The following is a 16,846-nucleotide window of genomic DNA, read 5'->3' as shown; positions in this document are numbered from 1 at the left end:
GAGGAGAGGAGTGAGAGGAGGAGAGAGAGGGGGAAGGATATTTGAGAGGGGCAGGAAGGTTGTAAGAGGGAGAGAGAGAAAGCAGAGGGGAGAGAAAGGAGGGAGAGAGAGAAGGATGGGGGAAATAATGTAAAAATAGGAAAAAAGAGAAGGAGAGAATTGTGAAATAGACAGAGAGAGAGAGAGACACACACACAGACAGATGTCCAGTTTTACATATAAAAGTGTGGACATACACACACACACACACACACACACACACACACACATTGGAAATACGGCACTCTGGTGCAGATACACACTCAGCTGGACATTCCAAGATGTGCATACCAACAAGCACAAGATGCACCAGTTGCCCTGCGCCCGTGACGTACAGATTAAGTTGGAAAGAGTACAGAAAGACTTACAAGGGTGCTGCCAGGATGGTGGGTTTGAGTTATACGAAGAATAGGCTGCAACCTTTTCCTTTGGAGCGTAGGAGGCTGAGGGGTCATGTTAGAGATTTATAAATTCTTGAGGATGGATGGTTTTTTTCTCAGGGTCCCATTGGAGTCTAAAACTAGAGGGAGCAGGGTTAAACTGAAAGGGGAGGGTTTTCTGGAGGTCAGAGGGTGGTCCGTATCTGGAAAGAGCTGCCAGAGGAAGTGGTGGAGCTGGTACACATAAAAGTCATGTCGATTGGTACGTGGATAGGAAATGCTTTGAGGAATAGGGGATGAGTCGGGGCTAGCACAGACAGCGTGGCCCGAAGGACATGGTGCTGACGGGTGTAGAAGCACAGATGGCCTTGAATGGAAAATCCTATCAAAAGTAGTGGATACAGCCCAGTCCATCAGGGGTAAAGCCCTCCCCTCTGCTGAGCACATCTACACAAAGCGTTGTGGCAGGAAAGCTGCATCTATCATCGGGAATCCCTACCAGCCAGGTCATGCTCTCTTCTCACTGCTGCCATCAGGAGGAAAGTACAGGAGACTCAGGACTCACATTAGACCAGAAGCCATAGGAGCAGAATTAGGCCATTTGGCCCATCGAGTCTTCCCTGCCATTTCATCATGGCTGATCCATTTCCCTCTCAGCCCCAATCTCCTGCCTTCTCCCCGTTTCTCTTCATGCCCTGACCAATCAAGAATCTATCAACCTCTGCTTTAAATATGCCCAATGATTTGGCCTCCACAGCCGCCTGTGGCAACAAATTCTACGTATTCGTCACCCTCTGGTTAAAGAAATTCCTCCTCTTCTCCATTTTGAATGGACATCCCTTGATTCTGAGACTGTGCCCCTGGCCCTCTGTGCCCACCACAGGAAACATCCTCTCCACACCCACTAACATTCGATAGATTTCAATGAAGTTCTCTCCCTCATTCTTCTGAATTCCAGTGAATACAGGCCAGAGCCATCAAACACTCTTCATATGACAAGCCTTTCAATCCTGGAATGATTTTCATGAACCTCTTTTGAACCTTTTCTAATGTCAGTACATTCTTTCTTTGATAAGGGGCCCAAAACTGTGCATAATACTTGAAGTGAGGCCTCACCAATGTCTTATAAAGCCTCAACATTATGTCCTTGCTTTTATATTCTAGTAAGGGCATCAGATGTAATACTGGACACAAAGATTTTGCTTACTGAATACTTTTGGGCGCATCTTATGGATTTTGGGCTACTAATCATGAAAATCACTGTGAAGTTTCCATATCACGCATCATTTTATTGAAATCACCTATATTTGTCATTTCAATTCATAATTCAAGTCAGAATTACTGATGCCAAGATTAAGGAAGGAATTTTTGTTTGTCCACAAATCAAACAGGTCATCAATGACAGGCAATTCAAAGAACTTCTAGTGCGACCAGAGAAAATCACATTGAAGGCATTCAAGGATATAGCTGAAACTTTTCTTGGCAACTACACAGCACCAAACTACGTGCAGTTGGTTGGCAACATGCTTCAAGCACACAAAACCACGAAGTGCAACATGTCACTAAAGGTTCATTTTCTGCATTCCCATTTATATTTCTTCCCTGCAATTCAGTGCTGTCAGTGACGAGCACGGTGAAAGGTTTCACCAGGACATTGCGGTCATGGAGAAACGGTATCAGTGCAACTGGAATCCATCAACGTTAACTGATTATTGTTGGAGTCTTAAAGCGAGAAGCCTCAAACACTGAGTACAAAAGAAAATCATCAACAAAACACTTTTAGCTTAGTTGAAGTATTGCAAAGTGTCAGCACCGTTATGCAATTAAACGCATTATATTCAATAAAAGTTAATTTCTTGTTTTTCCAAATTCCTAAGTGTTACAAATTGTCTGAAATGACATTTGCGTTCAGCTTCAAGCGGTCTATCATAATGGAAAAAAAAATGCTGAGGAATCAACACTTTTGGAAAAATTTGTTGTCCAGTGTTACAAGGAGAAGGCAGGAGAACAGGGTTGGGAGGGATAATAAACCATCCGTGATGGAAGGGCAGAGTGGATTTGATGTTCCTCTGGACTAACTCTACTCCCATGTTCTATGGTCTATAACAAGACATTAATACTGATATACCACACCATTTCTTCTGACCGTACGTACCTGTGCCTTTCTGGCAAGTCCTGGTAAGGGTATAAGTACAGGTACCCAAGAAGGTGAACTTCCTGTTGTCAAAGGTGATATAATGAGGGTCTCCAGAGATAATGCAGGAACCTATTGGGCAAAAATCAGATTGATTGATTTACTGTAAGGAGCTTGTACATTCTCTCCGTGGCTCTGTGGATTTCTTCCAATTTCCTCCCACAGTCCAAAGATGTGCTGGTTAGTAGGCTAATTGATCCTTGTAAATTGTCCCATGATTGTGTCGGGGTTAAATTGAGGCTGTCAGGGGTTGCTGGGTGGTGTGGCTCAATGGGCCAGAGGGGCCTATTCTGCACTGGATCTCAAAATAATTAAATAATAATCAGCACTGTTAATCATTCTTTTACATAGTTTGTCAAACACTTTAAAAATGCATATGAACACATTCTCTCCTCCACCCATCTTCTCTGTCACTTTAACTATTCTCCACTTTGGCCTCTCGCCTGCCTATCACCTCCCTGGGTCCCCTCCTCCTTCCCTTTCTCCTATGGTCCACTCACCTCTCCTATCAGATTCCTCCCTCTCTAAACCTTTACTTCTCCCACCCACCTGGCTTCACCTATCACCTCCTAGCTTTCCCTCCCCCCCCCACCTTTTCATTCTAGCATCTTCCCCCTTCTTTTTCAGACCTGAAGAAGGGTCTCGGCTAGAAACGTCAGCTGTTTATTCATTTCCATAGACGATGCCTAGCATGCTGAGTTCCTCTGGCATTTTGTGCATATTGCTCTAGATTTCCGGCATCTGCAGATTTTTCACATGTTTACAAAGCGATTTGGGTTGGTTAGTCAAACAATGCCTTTTACAAACCCATACCCGCTCTTTAAAATTCTCAGTGTTATCTTTAGGTTTTTTACTAACTTGTTTGTGAAGATTCTAGTTACCCACAAAGGCCGGCCTTAACTACGGTGGATGCTACACATTGCAGTTGGATTTGGATTTGACATACCTGAAGGAGCTGGAGGTTCTAGGGTTGCTGTCATTGTAGTTTCGGGGGTTGTTGTAGTTGGAGATTCTGGGGTTGTTGTAGGTGTAGTTTCTGGGGTTGTTGTAGGTGTAGTTTCTGGGGTTGTTGTAGGTGGAGATTCCGGGGTTGTTGTAGGTGTAGTTTCTGGGGTTGTTGTAGGTGGAGATTCTGTGGTTGTTGTAGGTGGAGATTCTGGGGTTGTTGTAGATGGAGATTCTGGGGTTGTTGTAGGTGGAGATTCTGTGGTTGTTGTAGGTGGAGATTCTGGGGTTGTTGTAGATGGAGATTCTGGGGTTGTTGTAGGTGGAGATTCTGTGGTTGTTGTAGGTGTAGTTTCTGGGGTCGTTGTAAGTGGAGTTTCTGGGGTTGTTGTAGTTGGAGATTCTGGGGTTGTTGTAGGTGTAGTTTCTGGGGTTGTTGTAGGTGTAGTTTCTGGGGTTGTTGTAGGTGGAGATTCTGGGGTTGTTGTAGGTGTAGTTTCTGGGGTTGTTGTAGGTGGAGATTCTGTGGTTGTTGTAGGTGTAGTTTCTGGGGTCGTTGTAAGTGGAGTTTCTGGGGTTGTTGTAGTTGGAGATTCTGGGGTTGTTGTAGGTGTAGTTTCTGGGGTTGTTGTAGGTGTAGTTTCTGGGGTTGTTGTAGGTGGAGATTCTGGGGTTGTTGTAGGTGTAGTTTCTGGGGTTGTTGTAGGTGGAGATTCTGTGGTTGTTGTAGGTGTAGTTTCTGGGGTCGTTGTAAGTGGAGTTTCTGGGGTTGTTGTAGGTGGAGATTCTGGGGTTGTTGTAGATGGAGATTCTGGGGTTGTTGTAGGTGGAGATTCTGTGGTTGATACTGTTGTATATCCTGTGGTTGTTGTAGGTGTAGTTTCTGGGGTTGTTGTAGGTGGAGATTCTGTGGGAGTTGTAGGTGGAGATTCTGTGGTTGATACTGTTGTATATCCTGTGGTTGTTGTAGGTGTAGTTTCTGGGGTTGTTGTAGGTGGAGATTCTGGGGTTGTTGTAGGTGGAGATTCTGGGGTTGTTGTAGGTGTAGTTTCTGGGGTTGTTGTAGGTGGAGATTCTGTGGTTGTTGTAGGTGTAGTTTCTGGGGTCGTTGTAAGTGGAGTTTCTGGGGTTGTTGTAGGTGGAGATTCTGGGGTTGTTGTAGATGGAGATTCTGGGGTTGTTGTAGGTGGAGATTCTGTGGTTGATACTGTTGTATATCCTGTGGTTGTTGTAGGTGTAGTTTCTGGGGTTGTTGTAGGTGGAGATTCTGGGGTTGTTGTAGGTGGAGATTCTGGGGTTGTTGTAGGTGGAGATTCTGTGGTTGATACTGTTGTATATCCTGTGGTTGTTGTAGGTGTAGTTTCTGGGGTTGTTGTAGGTGGAGTTTCTGGGGTTGTTGTAGGTGGAGATTCTGGGGTTGTTGCAGTTGTAGTTTCAGTGGTTGATACTGTTGTATATCCTGTGGTTGTTGTAGGTGTAGTTTCTGGGGTTGTTGTAGGTGAAGATTCTGGGGTTGTTGTAGATGGAGATTCTGTGGTTGATACTGTTGTATATCCTGTGGTTGTTGTAGGTGGAGATTCTGGGGTTGTTGTAGATGGAGATTCTGGGGTTGATACTGTTGTATATCCTGTGGTTGTTGTAGGAGTAGTTTCTGGGGTTGTTGTAGGTGGAGATTCTGGGGTTGTTGTAGGTGGAGATTCTGGGGTTGTTGCAGTTGTAGTTTCAGTGGTTGATACCGTTGTATATTCTGTGGTTGTTGTAGGTGTAGTTTCTGGGGTTGTTGTAGGTGGAGATTCTGGGGTTGTTGTAGGTGGAGATTCTGTGGTTGATACTGTTGTATATCCTGTGGTTGTTGTAGGTGTAGTTTCTGGGGTTGTTGTAGATGGAGTTTCTGGGGTTGTTGTAGGTGTAGTTTCTGGGGTTGTTGTAGGTGGAGATTCTGGGGTTGTTGTAGGTGGAGATTCTGTGGGTGTTGTAGGTGGAGATTCTGGGGTTGTTGTAGATGGAGATTCTGGGGTTGTTGTAGGTGGAGATTCTGTGGTTGATACTGTTGTATATCCTGTGGTTGTTGTAGGTGTAGTTTCTGGGGTTGTTGTAGGTGGAGATTCTGGGGTTGTTGTAGGTGGAGATTCTGGGGTTGTTGCAGTTGTAGTTTCAGTGGTTGATACCGTTGTATATCCTGTGGTTGTTGTAGGTGTAGTTTCTGGGGTTGTTGTAGGTGGAGATTCTGGGGTTGTTGTAGGTGGAGATTCTGGGGTTGTTGTAGGTGGAGATTCTGTGGTTGATACTGTCGTATATTCTGTGGTTGTTGTACCTGGAACTGATGTAAAAGGAAGAATGTAAATATCGTCACCTGTCAGCTTAATCCACAATGAGGTCCGGGCACTGGAGCATACCAAAGCGAATGAACCTAATGTTTAGACGGAGACTTAAGCGCTGGGCTAAATCCGAAGGTCGGATACAGGCCGAATCGAGGCAGTGAGGACCTGGCCTCAGAATGGACTGAGGTGAATGAACCCAATGTTTGGACGTTGACTTAGTTGCTGGGCCAGATTGAAAAGGTCAGGGTGGGGGTGGGGCCGAGGCCAGCAATGGCTGGTCAGATCGCTGCTCTACGACTTGGCTCTGCACTGAACTGAGTGGCTCTCTTTGCACACTTCAGTTAAGAGTGCTATTTGCTTGTGGTTATTGTTTGCCTGACCTGTTTATTTTCTCTCTCTGCACACTGGGTGTTTGACAGTCTTGTTTTGAATGGGTTCTTTTGGGTTTCTTTGTTTGGTGGCTGCCTGTTAGGAGACAAATCTCAAGGTTATATAATGAATAATAAATGGACTTTGAACTTTGAATGTGCTGTTCAGTATGGAGAGGTTAAACTGACTGCACGAGGTCCGGCTATGGTTACAAAGCTGCAAGAGGACCCTTGTCCCCGGGGAGTACCTGTCCCAGGGTGGCTAAAAGCAGAGAGTGCGTATTCGGCAATGAACTGAAAGCGGTGGGGCAGCATTGGGTGCACTTGGAGGCACTGAAAAACCAGCCAAGGGGACTGCACCACCTGCCGAACTGAGTCAGAGAGAGATGCAGGCCTTCAGCCCATTAGGATTGAATGACTTTTCATATAACGAGCGTTCGATGGCTCTGGGCCTGTCACTCACTGGAATTCAGAAGAATGAGAGATGATCTAATTGGCACCCATCTAATATGGAAAGGCCTCGATAGAGCAGATGCTTCCAATGGTGGGAGGATCTAGGACCAGAGGATAGAGGAGCCTCAGAATAGAGGGGCATCCTTTTAGAACGGAGACGAGGAGGAATTTCCTTAGCCACAGAGTGGAGAATCTGTGGAATTTGTTGCAGCTATGGAGGTCAAGTCATTGGCTATACTTAAGGCAGAGGTTGATAGATTCTTGATTATTTAGGGCAAGAAGTATACAAGGAGATCGGAGCTGAGCGGGGAATGGATCAGCCATGATGAATTGGTGGAGCAGACTCGATGGGCCAAATGGCCTAATTCTGCTCCTCTATCTGAAGGTCTTATGGTCTTATTAAGTTTACACTGAACATCAACCACCATTTGCTCTGCTCGAAGTTTATTCTCCCCACATTCCCATCAACGCCCTCCCTGGTCTCTACTGCTCACACGGGGGGTGGAAGTGGGGGGGGGAGAAATTAACCCATTGACCATGCTCATTGTTGGGATGTGGGAGGCAAATGGAGCACCCAGCGGGGCGACAAAACTCACACGGTCTCACACACACACACACACACACACACACACACACACACACATACACATACACACACACACACACACACACACGCACAGCCCCACACACACACACACACACACACACACACGCGCACACACACAATCACACACACACACACACACACACACACGCACACGCACGCACAGCCACACACACACACACACATACACACACACACACGCACAGCCACACACACACACACACACACACACACACACACGCACAGCGCTGGAGGTGGGGAGCGAACCCGGGGTCCTAGAGTTGTGAGCTGGTGGCCCTGCCCACTGCAACACTGTTGCACCTTATTGTTGTCAATTGTTAACCCCCCCCCCCCACGATTCAGAGGGAGAGAGAAGGAATGGGGAGGGTACCAGTGATTAGGGACTTAGCAGCAGGAGGTATTATTTCTAACAAGTTCAACACACAAAGCAGTGGAGGAACTCAGCAGGTCAGGCAGCATCCGTGGAGGGGGAATAGGACAGTCGATGTTTTGGGTTGGGACCCTTCATTTAGATTGGATTGGATGAAGGGTTTGGACCCAAAATGTCGCCTGAACGCACCCCCTTACAGATGCTGCCTGAACCTTTCAGATCTTCCAGCACTTTTGTATACTGCTCCGGATGCCACGCCTGCAATCTCACCCATGGTGTAAACACCATGAAAATTAGCATTCTACGGGAATGGAACAATGCATGACAAGCCTGCACTCAGCAGCCTCTTTATCAGCTGCCCCTTGTACCTAGTAAGGTGGCCGCTGAGATTGTGTTGATAGTCTTCTGCTGCTGTAGCCCATCCACTTCAAGGTCCAACAGTTTGTTCTAGTCTGTGGTTATTCGAGCTAGTGTCACAATGCTCGCTGGAAATATCGGAACCCAAGTGTGGAGTAAAGAGAGATTTCGATGCAGAGACGGCTGCAAGGGTTTATTCGAAGTTCAAAGTAATGTATAGAAAACCCTGAGATTCATTTTCTTGATGGCATACTCAATAAAAGAATAATACTCATAACAGAATCAATGAAAGACCGCACGGACGTGGGCATTCAACTAGATTGCAGAAGACAACAAACTGTGCAAAATACAAGAAGAAAGAAATAATAATAATAATAAATAAATAAGCCATAAGCATCAAGACTGTAAGATGAAGCATTCTTGAAAATGAGTCCAGAGGTTGTGGGAATATTACAATGATTATTCACCATAATTCCAAAAGAACATCGATGGTTCAGCCAAGCAACACCGCATGTAGTAACATTCCCAAAACTAGGACCCCGTCATTAGCGCTAATCGGGCATCCACTTAAATAATACAGGTAGCACCGAATCAGAGAGCCTACCAACATAAACTTAATAACATAAGCTTAAACAGAAAGCTTCCGGAAACGGCATTTCAAAGAGTGATTTGCTGAAGGAAAACACAAAGAATGCTAAATGATTAACGACTCTCATTAAACAACAATTAACCATCTCAGGTGCTGTAAAAGTCACAGAGCCCCATACCTCCTGCAAACCCTGACAGGCACAGATAGCTCATTACAGTCACTTCTCTATCAGCTTGAACTAGCCTGACCATTCTCCTCTGATCTCTCTCAGGTTAATCTAATCTAATCTAATAATCTAATTAAGGTTTTTTCAGGTTGGTTCAAGATTTTGATGGAGATAGGGATAGAACTTGACCTTGAATGGAAAATCCTACAAAAAGTTAGTGGATATGGCCCATCATGGGTAAAGCCCTCCCCACCATTGAGCACATCTACATAAAACACTGTTACAGGAAAGCAATATCCATCATCAGGGACCCCTACCACCCAGGACATGCTCCCTTCTCACTGCTGCCATCAGGAAGTAGGTACAGAAGCTTCAGAACTCATACCACCTGGATCAGGAGCAGTTACTACCCATCAACCATCAGGCTCCTGAACCAAAGGGGATAACTTCACTCGCCCCATCATTGAAATGTTCCCACAATCCATGGATTCACCTTCAAAGACTCTTCATCTCACGATACTGATACGTATTACTTATTTATTTATTCTTATTATTTCTTTCTTTTTGTACTTGCACAGTTTGTTGTCTTCTGCAGTCTGGTTGAATGTCCAAGTCACTGCGGTCTTTCACTGATTCTGTTATGGTTGTTATTCTTTTATGGATTTGCTGAGAATGCCTGCAAGAAAATGAATACAAATGCACTTTGATAATACATTTACATTGAACTTTGAAGTTGTTACTGAACCCTGAGGTGTGGGTCTGTGTCACAGTGGAATGACTTTAATTGACCATGCTAGACTGAAGGAGTACAGAGATCTTAGAGCAGGCATTCCCAACCTGGGGTCTACGGACCCCTCGGTTAAAGGAAGGGGTCCATGGCATAAAAAAAAGTTGGGAACTCCTGCCTTAGAACATTGTCAATTGTCCTGAGGACCTAACCTGGACCCACCATATTGATGCAGCTATAAAGAAGGCAAGACAGTAGCTGTAGTTCATGAGAGGTTTGAGGAGATTTGGTTTATCACCTAAAATAAACTCTAAAGTTTCCACAAATGTACCATGGAGAGCATTCTGACTGGCTGCATCACTGTCTGGTATGGGGGTGGGTGGGTGGGGGCTACTGCAGAGGGTCGAAGTAAGCTGCAGAGAGTTGTAAACTCAGTCAGTTCCATCTTGGGCACTAGCCTCCGTAGTATCCAGGACATCTTCAAGGCGCAGTATTTCAGAAAGGTGGTGTCCATCATTAAGGACCTTCATCACCCAGAACATGCCCTCTTCTCATTGCTACCATCAGGAAGGAGGTACAGAAGCCTGAAGGCGCACACTCAACAATTCAGGAACAACTTCTTCCCCTCTGCCATCCCATTTCTGAATGGACATTGAACCCATGAACACTACCTCACTACTTTTTAAAAAAAATTCTGTTTTTGTACTGTGTATCTTAATTTAACTATTTAATATACATATATAAGACCATAATATATGGAAGCAGAATCAGGCCATTTGGCCCATTGAGCCTGCTCCCCATTTCATCATGACTGATCCAAACTCCCTCTCAGCCTCAGTCTCCTGCCTTTTCCCCATATCCCTTCATGCCCTGACCTATCAAGAATCTATCAACCTCTGCCTTAAATATACATAAAGACTTGGCATCCACAGCCGCCTGTGGCAAAGAATTCCACAGATTGACCACTCCCTGGCTAAAGAAATCACTGTTCATCTCCGTTCTAAGAGGACACTCCTCTATTCTGAGGCTGTGTCCTCTGGTCTTAGACTTTTTCATCATAGGAAACATCCTCCCCACATTTACTCTATCAAGCCCTTTCAGCGTGTGATATGTTTCAATGAGGTCACCCCTCATTCTTGTAAATTCCATTGAGTACAGGCCCTGAGTCATCAGACACTCTTCATATGACAAGCAGTTCAATCAATTCAGTATATGCTTACTGTAATTCAGTTTTTTTCCCTCTATTATTAGAGAAAGTTGACAATTTCACAACATATGCCAGTGATATTAAACCTGATTCTGTAAGTAGTGTAGAGTTTTGGAAATAAGGTGAGATTATTTGAACAGTTCCATACCGTCGCAGGCCACAATACAGACTTTGTCCACTGCGATTTCAGAAGTCTTCTGTCCTACCACACCTTCAAAGACAAACTAGACGAAGAATTATATCAGATTAGATCACTGATCTGTCTGCCCCCACCCTGTCTGACCTATGAACGTTTGTCCACCTCCACCCCAAATATTACAGCTGGAATTTAAAGGAAAGTGCAGAAAGATCTCCCATCATTTCAGAATGCCCCACACCTCAAACTTTCATGCTGGATGGTAGGTGGAATTCCGTGCTAGAGGAGATGGAATCAGTGTACAAGTGGATGGTTCTTTGAAGGTAACTTCCCACATAGACTAGGTTTGGCACCCTGGCCTCTATCAGTCAGAAGTTGAGATATACAGTATTTTTCAGTTGTATAGTCATTGGTGAGGACATATTTGAATTACGTATTGTAACAAACACAAAATGCTGGAGGTACTCAGTAGGTCAGGTAGCATCTATGGAAATGAATAGACAGCCGACGTTTTGGGCTGAGACCCTTCTTCAGGACTGAGAAGGAAGGAGGAAGACGCCAAGATAAAAAGGTGGGGAAAGGGGAAGGAGGCTAGCTGGAAGGTGATAGGTGAAGCCAGGTGGGTGGGAAAGGTCAAGGGCTGGAGAAGTAGGAATCTGATGGGAGAGGAGAGTGGGTCATAGGAGAAAAGGAAGGAGGGGACAACCCAGGGGGAAGTATAAAGGTCAGAGTGGGGAATAGAGCAAGCAGGGGAGGACACTTTGTTCACTGGACAGAAAAATCAGTGCTCATGTCATCAGGTTCAGAGGGTACCCAGATGGAATACAAGGTGTTGCACCTCCACCCTGAGGGTGGCCTCATCGTGGCATAAGAGGAGGCCAGGGATTGACATGTGGGAATGTGTTGCATTCAGTTTTGGTCACTCTGTAAAACGTAATTAAACTGGAAAGGATGAAAAGAAAATGCTCGAGGGCTTCAGGGACTGAGTTGTACAGTAAGGTTGGGCAGGTTTGGACTTTATTCCTTGTAACATAGGAGACTGAGGGGTGAACGTATTGACGTTCATAAAATCATGAATGCAGTCAAACTAGAGGGCATAGGTTGAAGGTGAGAGGCCAGAGGTTTCAAATGGTCCTGAGGGTGACTAGCCACCAGAGGAAGTGTTTGAGGCAGGTATATGAACATGATTTAAAAGACTCTTGGATAGGAAAGCTTTAGAGGGAAATAGGTCAAATGCAAGCAAGTGGGACCAGCTTGGATGGGCATCTTGTGCAGCCCGAGTGAGTTGGGCAGAAAGGCCTTTAATACATCACACTACACCTCATCCCTTTAATACCTCATAGTGTACTCCATCCCTTTAATACCCTACTTTAATATCCTGCAGTTTACCTCACCCTTTAATACATCACTGCTCCCCATCCCTTTAATATGCCAGTACCCCATCCCTTTAATATCCCACAGTGCCCCTGTCCCATTAATGTCCCACAGCGCCCCCATCCCTTTAATATCCCAGTGTACCCAGTCCCTTTAACACACAAGAGTGCAGACTATTCCTTAAATACTGGCTGCCTCCACCTGCTTCCCCACCTTCAGTTCCTCCTGATGCTTTACCTTAATCATTGATAATCCGCAGTAAACTGCCCGTGCTTCGGTCCACTTCTGAGTTTGGTTTTTAATGTTGAGAAGAAGTGACATTCCTGAAGATCCTAAAACACGGGGAAGATGAGTCATTATCAGAGAGCAGCGAGATGGAGTCTGCGTGTATGGAGAGGATGGAGACGGACCCGCGTGTACAGAGAGGAGGGAGACGGAGTCCGCGTGTACGGAGAGGAGGGAGACAGAGTCCACGTCTACGGAGATGAAGGAGATGGACCCGCGTGTACGGAGAGGAGGGAGACGGACCCGCGTGTATGGAGAGGAGGGAGACAGAGTCCGCGTGTACTTAGAGGAGGGAGACGGACCCGTGGGTACGGAGAGGAAGGAGGCGGAGTCCGCGTGTACGGAGAGGAGGGAGACAGAGTCCGCGTGTACGGAGAGGAGGGAGACAGAGTCCGCGTGTACTTAGAGGAGGGAGACGGAGTCCACATGTATGGAGAGGAGGGAGGTGGAGTCCGCGTGTACGGAGAGGAGGGAGACGGACCCGCGTGTACGGAGAGGAGGGAGACGGACCCGCGGGTACGGAGAGGAGGGAGGCGGAGTCTGCGTGTACGGAGAGGAGGGAGGCGGAGTCCGCGTGTATGGAGAGGAGGAAGGCGGAGTCCGCGTGTACGGAGAGGAGGGAGACGGACCCGCGTGTACGGAGAGGAGGGAGACGGACCCGCGGGTACGGAGAGGAGGGAGGCGGAGTCTGTGTGTATGGAGAGGACGGAGACGGAGTCCGCATGTATGGAGAGGAGGGAGACGGACCCACATGTACGGAGAGGAGGGGGGCGGAGTCCGCGTGTACGGAGAGGAGGGAGACGGACCCGCGTGTATGGAGAGGAGGAAGGCGGAGTCCGCGCGTACGGAGAGGAGGGAGACGGACCCGCGTGTACGGAGAGGAGGGAGACGGACCCGCGGGTACGGAGAGGAGGGAGACCGACCCACATGTACGGAGAGGAGGGGGGCGGAGTCCGCGTGTACGGAGAAGAGGGAGACGGACACGCGTGTACGGAGGGAAGGGAGACGGAGTCTGCGTGTAGGGATTGGAGGGAGGTGGAGTCCGCGTGTACGGAGAGGAGGGAGATGGACACGCGTGTACAGAGAGGACGGAGACGGACCCGCGTGTACGGAGAGGAGGGAGACGGACCTGCGTGTACGGAGAGGAGGTAGACGGACCCGCATGTACGGAGAGGAGGGAGACGGACCTGCGTGTACGGAGAGGAGGGAGGTGGAGTCCACGTCTACGGAGAGGAGGGAGGCTGAGTCCGCGTGTACGGAGAGGAGAGAGACAGAGTCCGCGTGTACGGATTGGAGGGAGACTGACTCGTGTGTACGGAGAGGACGGAGATGGAGTCTGCGTGTACGGAGAGGAGGGAGATGGAGTCCGCGTGTACTTAGAGGAGGGAGGCGGAGTCTGCGTGTACGGAGATGAGGGAGACGGACCCGCGTGTACTTAGAGGACGGAGACGAAGTCCGCGTGTACGGAGAGGACGGAGACAGAGTCCGCGTGTACGGATTGGAGGGAGACGGAGTCCGCGTGTATGGAGAGGATGGAGGCGGAGTCCACGTGTACGGAGAGGATGGAGGCGGAGTCCGCGTGTACGGAGAGGACGTGGACCGAGTCCGCGTGTACGGAGAGGAGGGAGACGGTCCCGCGTGTACGGAGAGGAGGGAGATGGTCACGCGTGTACGGATAGGACGGAGGCGGAGTCCGCGTGTACGGAGAGGAGGGAGACGGACACGCGTGTACGGAGGGAAGGGAGACGGAGTCTGCGTGTAGGGATTGGAGGGAGGTGGAGTCCGCGTGTACGGAGAGGAGGGAGATGGACACGCATGTACAGAGAGGACGGAGACGGACCCGCGTGTACGGAGAGGAGGGAGACGGACCTGCGTGTACGGAGAGGAGGTAGACGGACCCGCATGTACGGAGAGGAGGGAGACGGACCTGCGTGTACGGAGAGGAGGGAGGTGGAGTCCGCGTCTACGGAGAGGAGGGGAGGCTGAGTCCGCGTGTACGGAGAGGAGAGAGACAGAGTCCGCGTGTACGGATTGGAGGGAGACTGACTCGTGTGTACGGAGAGGACGGAGATGGAGTCTGCGTGTACAGAGAGGACGGAGACAGAGTCCGCGTGTACGGATTGGAGGGAGACGGAGTCCGCGTGTACGGAGAGGATGGAGGCGGAGTCCGCGTGTACGGAGAGGATGGAGGCGGAGTCCGCGTGTACGGAGAGGACGTGGACAGAGTCCGCGTGTACGGAGAGGAGGGAGACGGTCCCGCGTGTACGGAGAGGAGGGAGATGGTCACGCGTGTACGGATAGGACGGAGGCGGAGTCCGCGTGTACGGAGAGGAGGGAGGCGGAGTCCGCATGCACTTAGAGGAGGGAGATGGACCCGCGTGTATGGAGAGGACGGAGACGAAGTCCGCGTGTACGGAGAGGACAGAGACGGAGTCCGCGTGTACGGAGAGGACAGAGACGGAGTCCGCGTGTACGGATTGGAGGGAGACGGAGTCCGCGTGTACGGAGAGGAGGGAGGCGGAGTCCCCGTGTATGGATTGGAGGGAGATGGAGTCTGCGTGTACGGAGAGGAGGGAGACGGTGTCCGCGTGTACTTAGAGGAGGGAGACGGAGTCCGCGTGTATGGAGAGGACGGAGATGAAGTCCGCGTGTACGGAGAGGACGTGGACAGAGGCTGCGTGTATGTAGAGGAGGGAGACGGACCCGCGTGTACGGAGAGGAGGGAGACGGAGTCCGCGTGTACGGAGAGGAGGGAGACGGTCCCGCGTGTACGGAGAGCAGGGAGATGGAGTCCGCGTGTACGGAGAGGAGGGAGATGGTCACGCGTGTACGGATAGGACGGAGGTGGAGTCCACGTATACGGAGAGGAGGGAGGCGGACCCGGGTGTACGGAGAGGAGGGAGGTGGAGTCCGCATGCACTTAGAGGAGGGAGATGGACCCGCGTGTATAGAGAGGAGGGAGGCGGAGTCCGCGTGTACGGAGAGGAGGGAGACGGACCCGCGTGTACGGAGAGGAGGGAGACGGACCTGCGGGTACGGAGAGGAGGGAGGCGGAGTCCGCGTGTACGGAGAGGAGGGAGACGGAGTCCGCGTGTATGGAGAGGAGGGAGACGGACCCACATGTACGAAGAGGAGGGAGGCGGAGTCCGCGTGTATGGAGAAGAGGGAGATGGACACGCGTGTACGGAGAGAAGGGAGACGGAGTCCGCGTGTAGGGATTGGAGGGAGGTGGAGTCCGCGTGTACGGAGAGGAGGGAGATGGACACGCGTGTACAGAGAGGACAGAGACGGACCCGCGTGTACGGAGAGGAGGGAGATGGAATTCGCGTGTACGCAGATGAGGGAGACGGACCTGCGTGTACGGAGAGGAGGTAGACGGACCCGCGTGTACGGAGAGGAGGGAGACGGACCCGCGTGTATGGAGAGGAGGGAGGTGGAGTCCGCGTCTACGGAGACGAGGGAGGCCGAGTCCGCGTGTACGGAGAGGAGGGAGACAGAGTCCGCGTGTACGGAGAGGAGGGAGACAGAATCCGCGTGTACGGAGAGGAGGGAGATGGACCCGCGTGTACGGAGAGGAGGAAGATGGAGTCCGCGTGTACGGAGAGGAGGGAGACGGAGTCCATGTGTACGGATTGGAGGGAGACTGACTCGTGTGTATGGAGAGGACGGAGATGGAGTCTGCGTGTACGGAGAGGAGGGAGACGGAGTCTGCGTGTACAGAGATGAGGGAGACGGACCCGCGTGTACTTAAAGGAGGGAGACGGAGTCCGCGTGTATGGAGAGGAGGGAGGCGGAGTCCGCGTGTACTTAGAGTAGGGAGATGGAATCCGCGTGTATGGAGAGGAGAGAGACGGAGTCCGCGTGTATGGATTGGAGGGAGATGGAGTCTGCGTGTACGGAGAGGAGGGAGACGGTGTCCGCCTGTACTTAGAGGAGGGAGACGGAGTCCGCGTGTATGGAGGGGAGAGAGACGGAGTCCGCGTGTATGGAGAGGAGTGAGGCGGAGTCCGCGTGTACGGAGAGGACGGAGACGGAGTCCGCGTGTACGGATTGGAGGGAGGCAGAGTCCGCGTGTACGGAGAGGACGGAGACGGAGTCCACGTGTACGGATTGGAGGGAGACGGAGTCCGCGTGTACGGATTGGAGGGAGGCGGAGTCCGCGTGTAGGGAGGCAGAGTCCGCGTGTACGGAGAGGAGGGAGACGGACCCGCATGTACGGATTTGAGAGAGACGGAGTCCGCGTGTATGGGGAGGACGGAGACGGAGTCCGCGTGTACGGAGAGGAGGGAGACGGAGTCTGCGTGTACAGA

General features: G+C 49.8%; 1 protein-coding gene across 1 annotated transcript in view; it reads right to left on the bottom strand.

Annotated features, from left to right (window-relative positions):
• Positions 1–16,846, bottom strand: part of LOC134346937 (zonadhesin-like) — a 153,685-nt gene that overhangs the window by 103,221 nt on the left and 33,618 nt on the right. The window contains exons 8-11 of the mRNA XM_063048811.1: positions 12,489–12,583; positions 10,890–10,965; positions 3,560–5,878; positions 2,575–2,685 (exon numbers count right to left, since the gene is read on the bottom strand). Coding sequence (XP_062904881.1) covers positions 2,575–2,685; positions 3,560–5,878; positions 10,890–10,965; positions 12,489–12,583 — 2,601 coding nt within the window. The remainder of the gene's footprint in view (positions 1–2,574; positions 2,686–3,559; positions 5,879–10,889; positions 10,966–12,488; positions 12,584–16,846) is intronic.

This window comes from Mobula hypostoma, chromosome 5, assembly GCF_963921235.1.
Source record: "Mobula hypostoma chromosome 5, sMobHyp1.1, whole genome shotgun sequence".
NCBI lineage: Eukaryota > Metazoa > Chordata > Chondrichthyes > Myliobatiformes > Myliobatidae > Mobula > Mobula hypostoma.
This window is presented reverse-complemented; position numbering and strand designations above follow the sequence as displayed.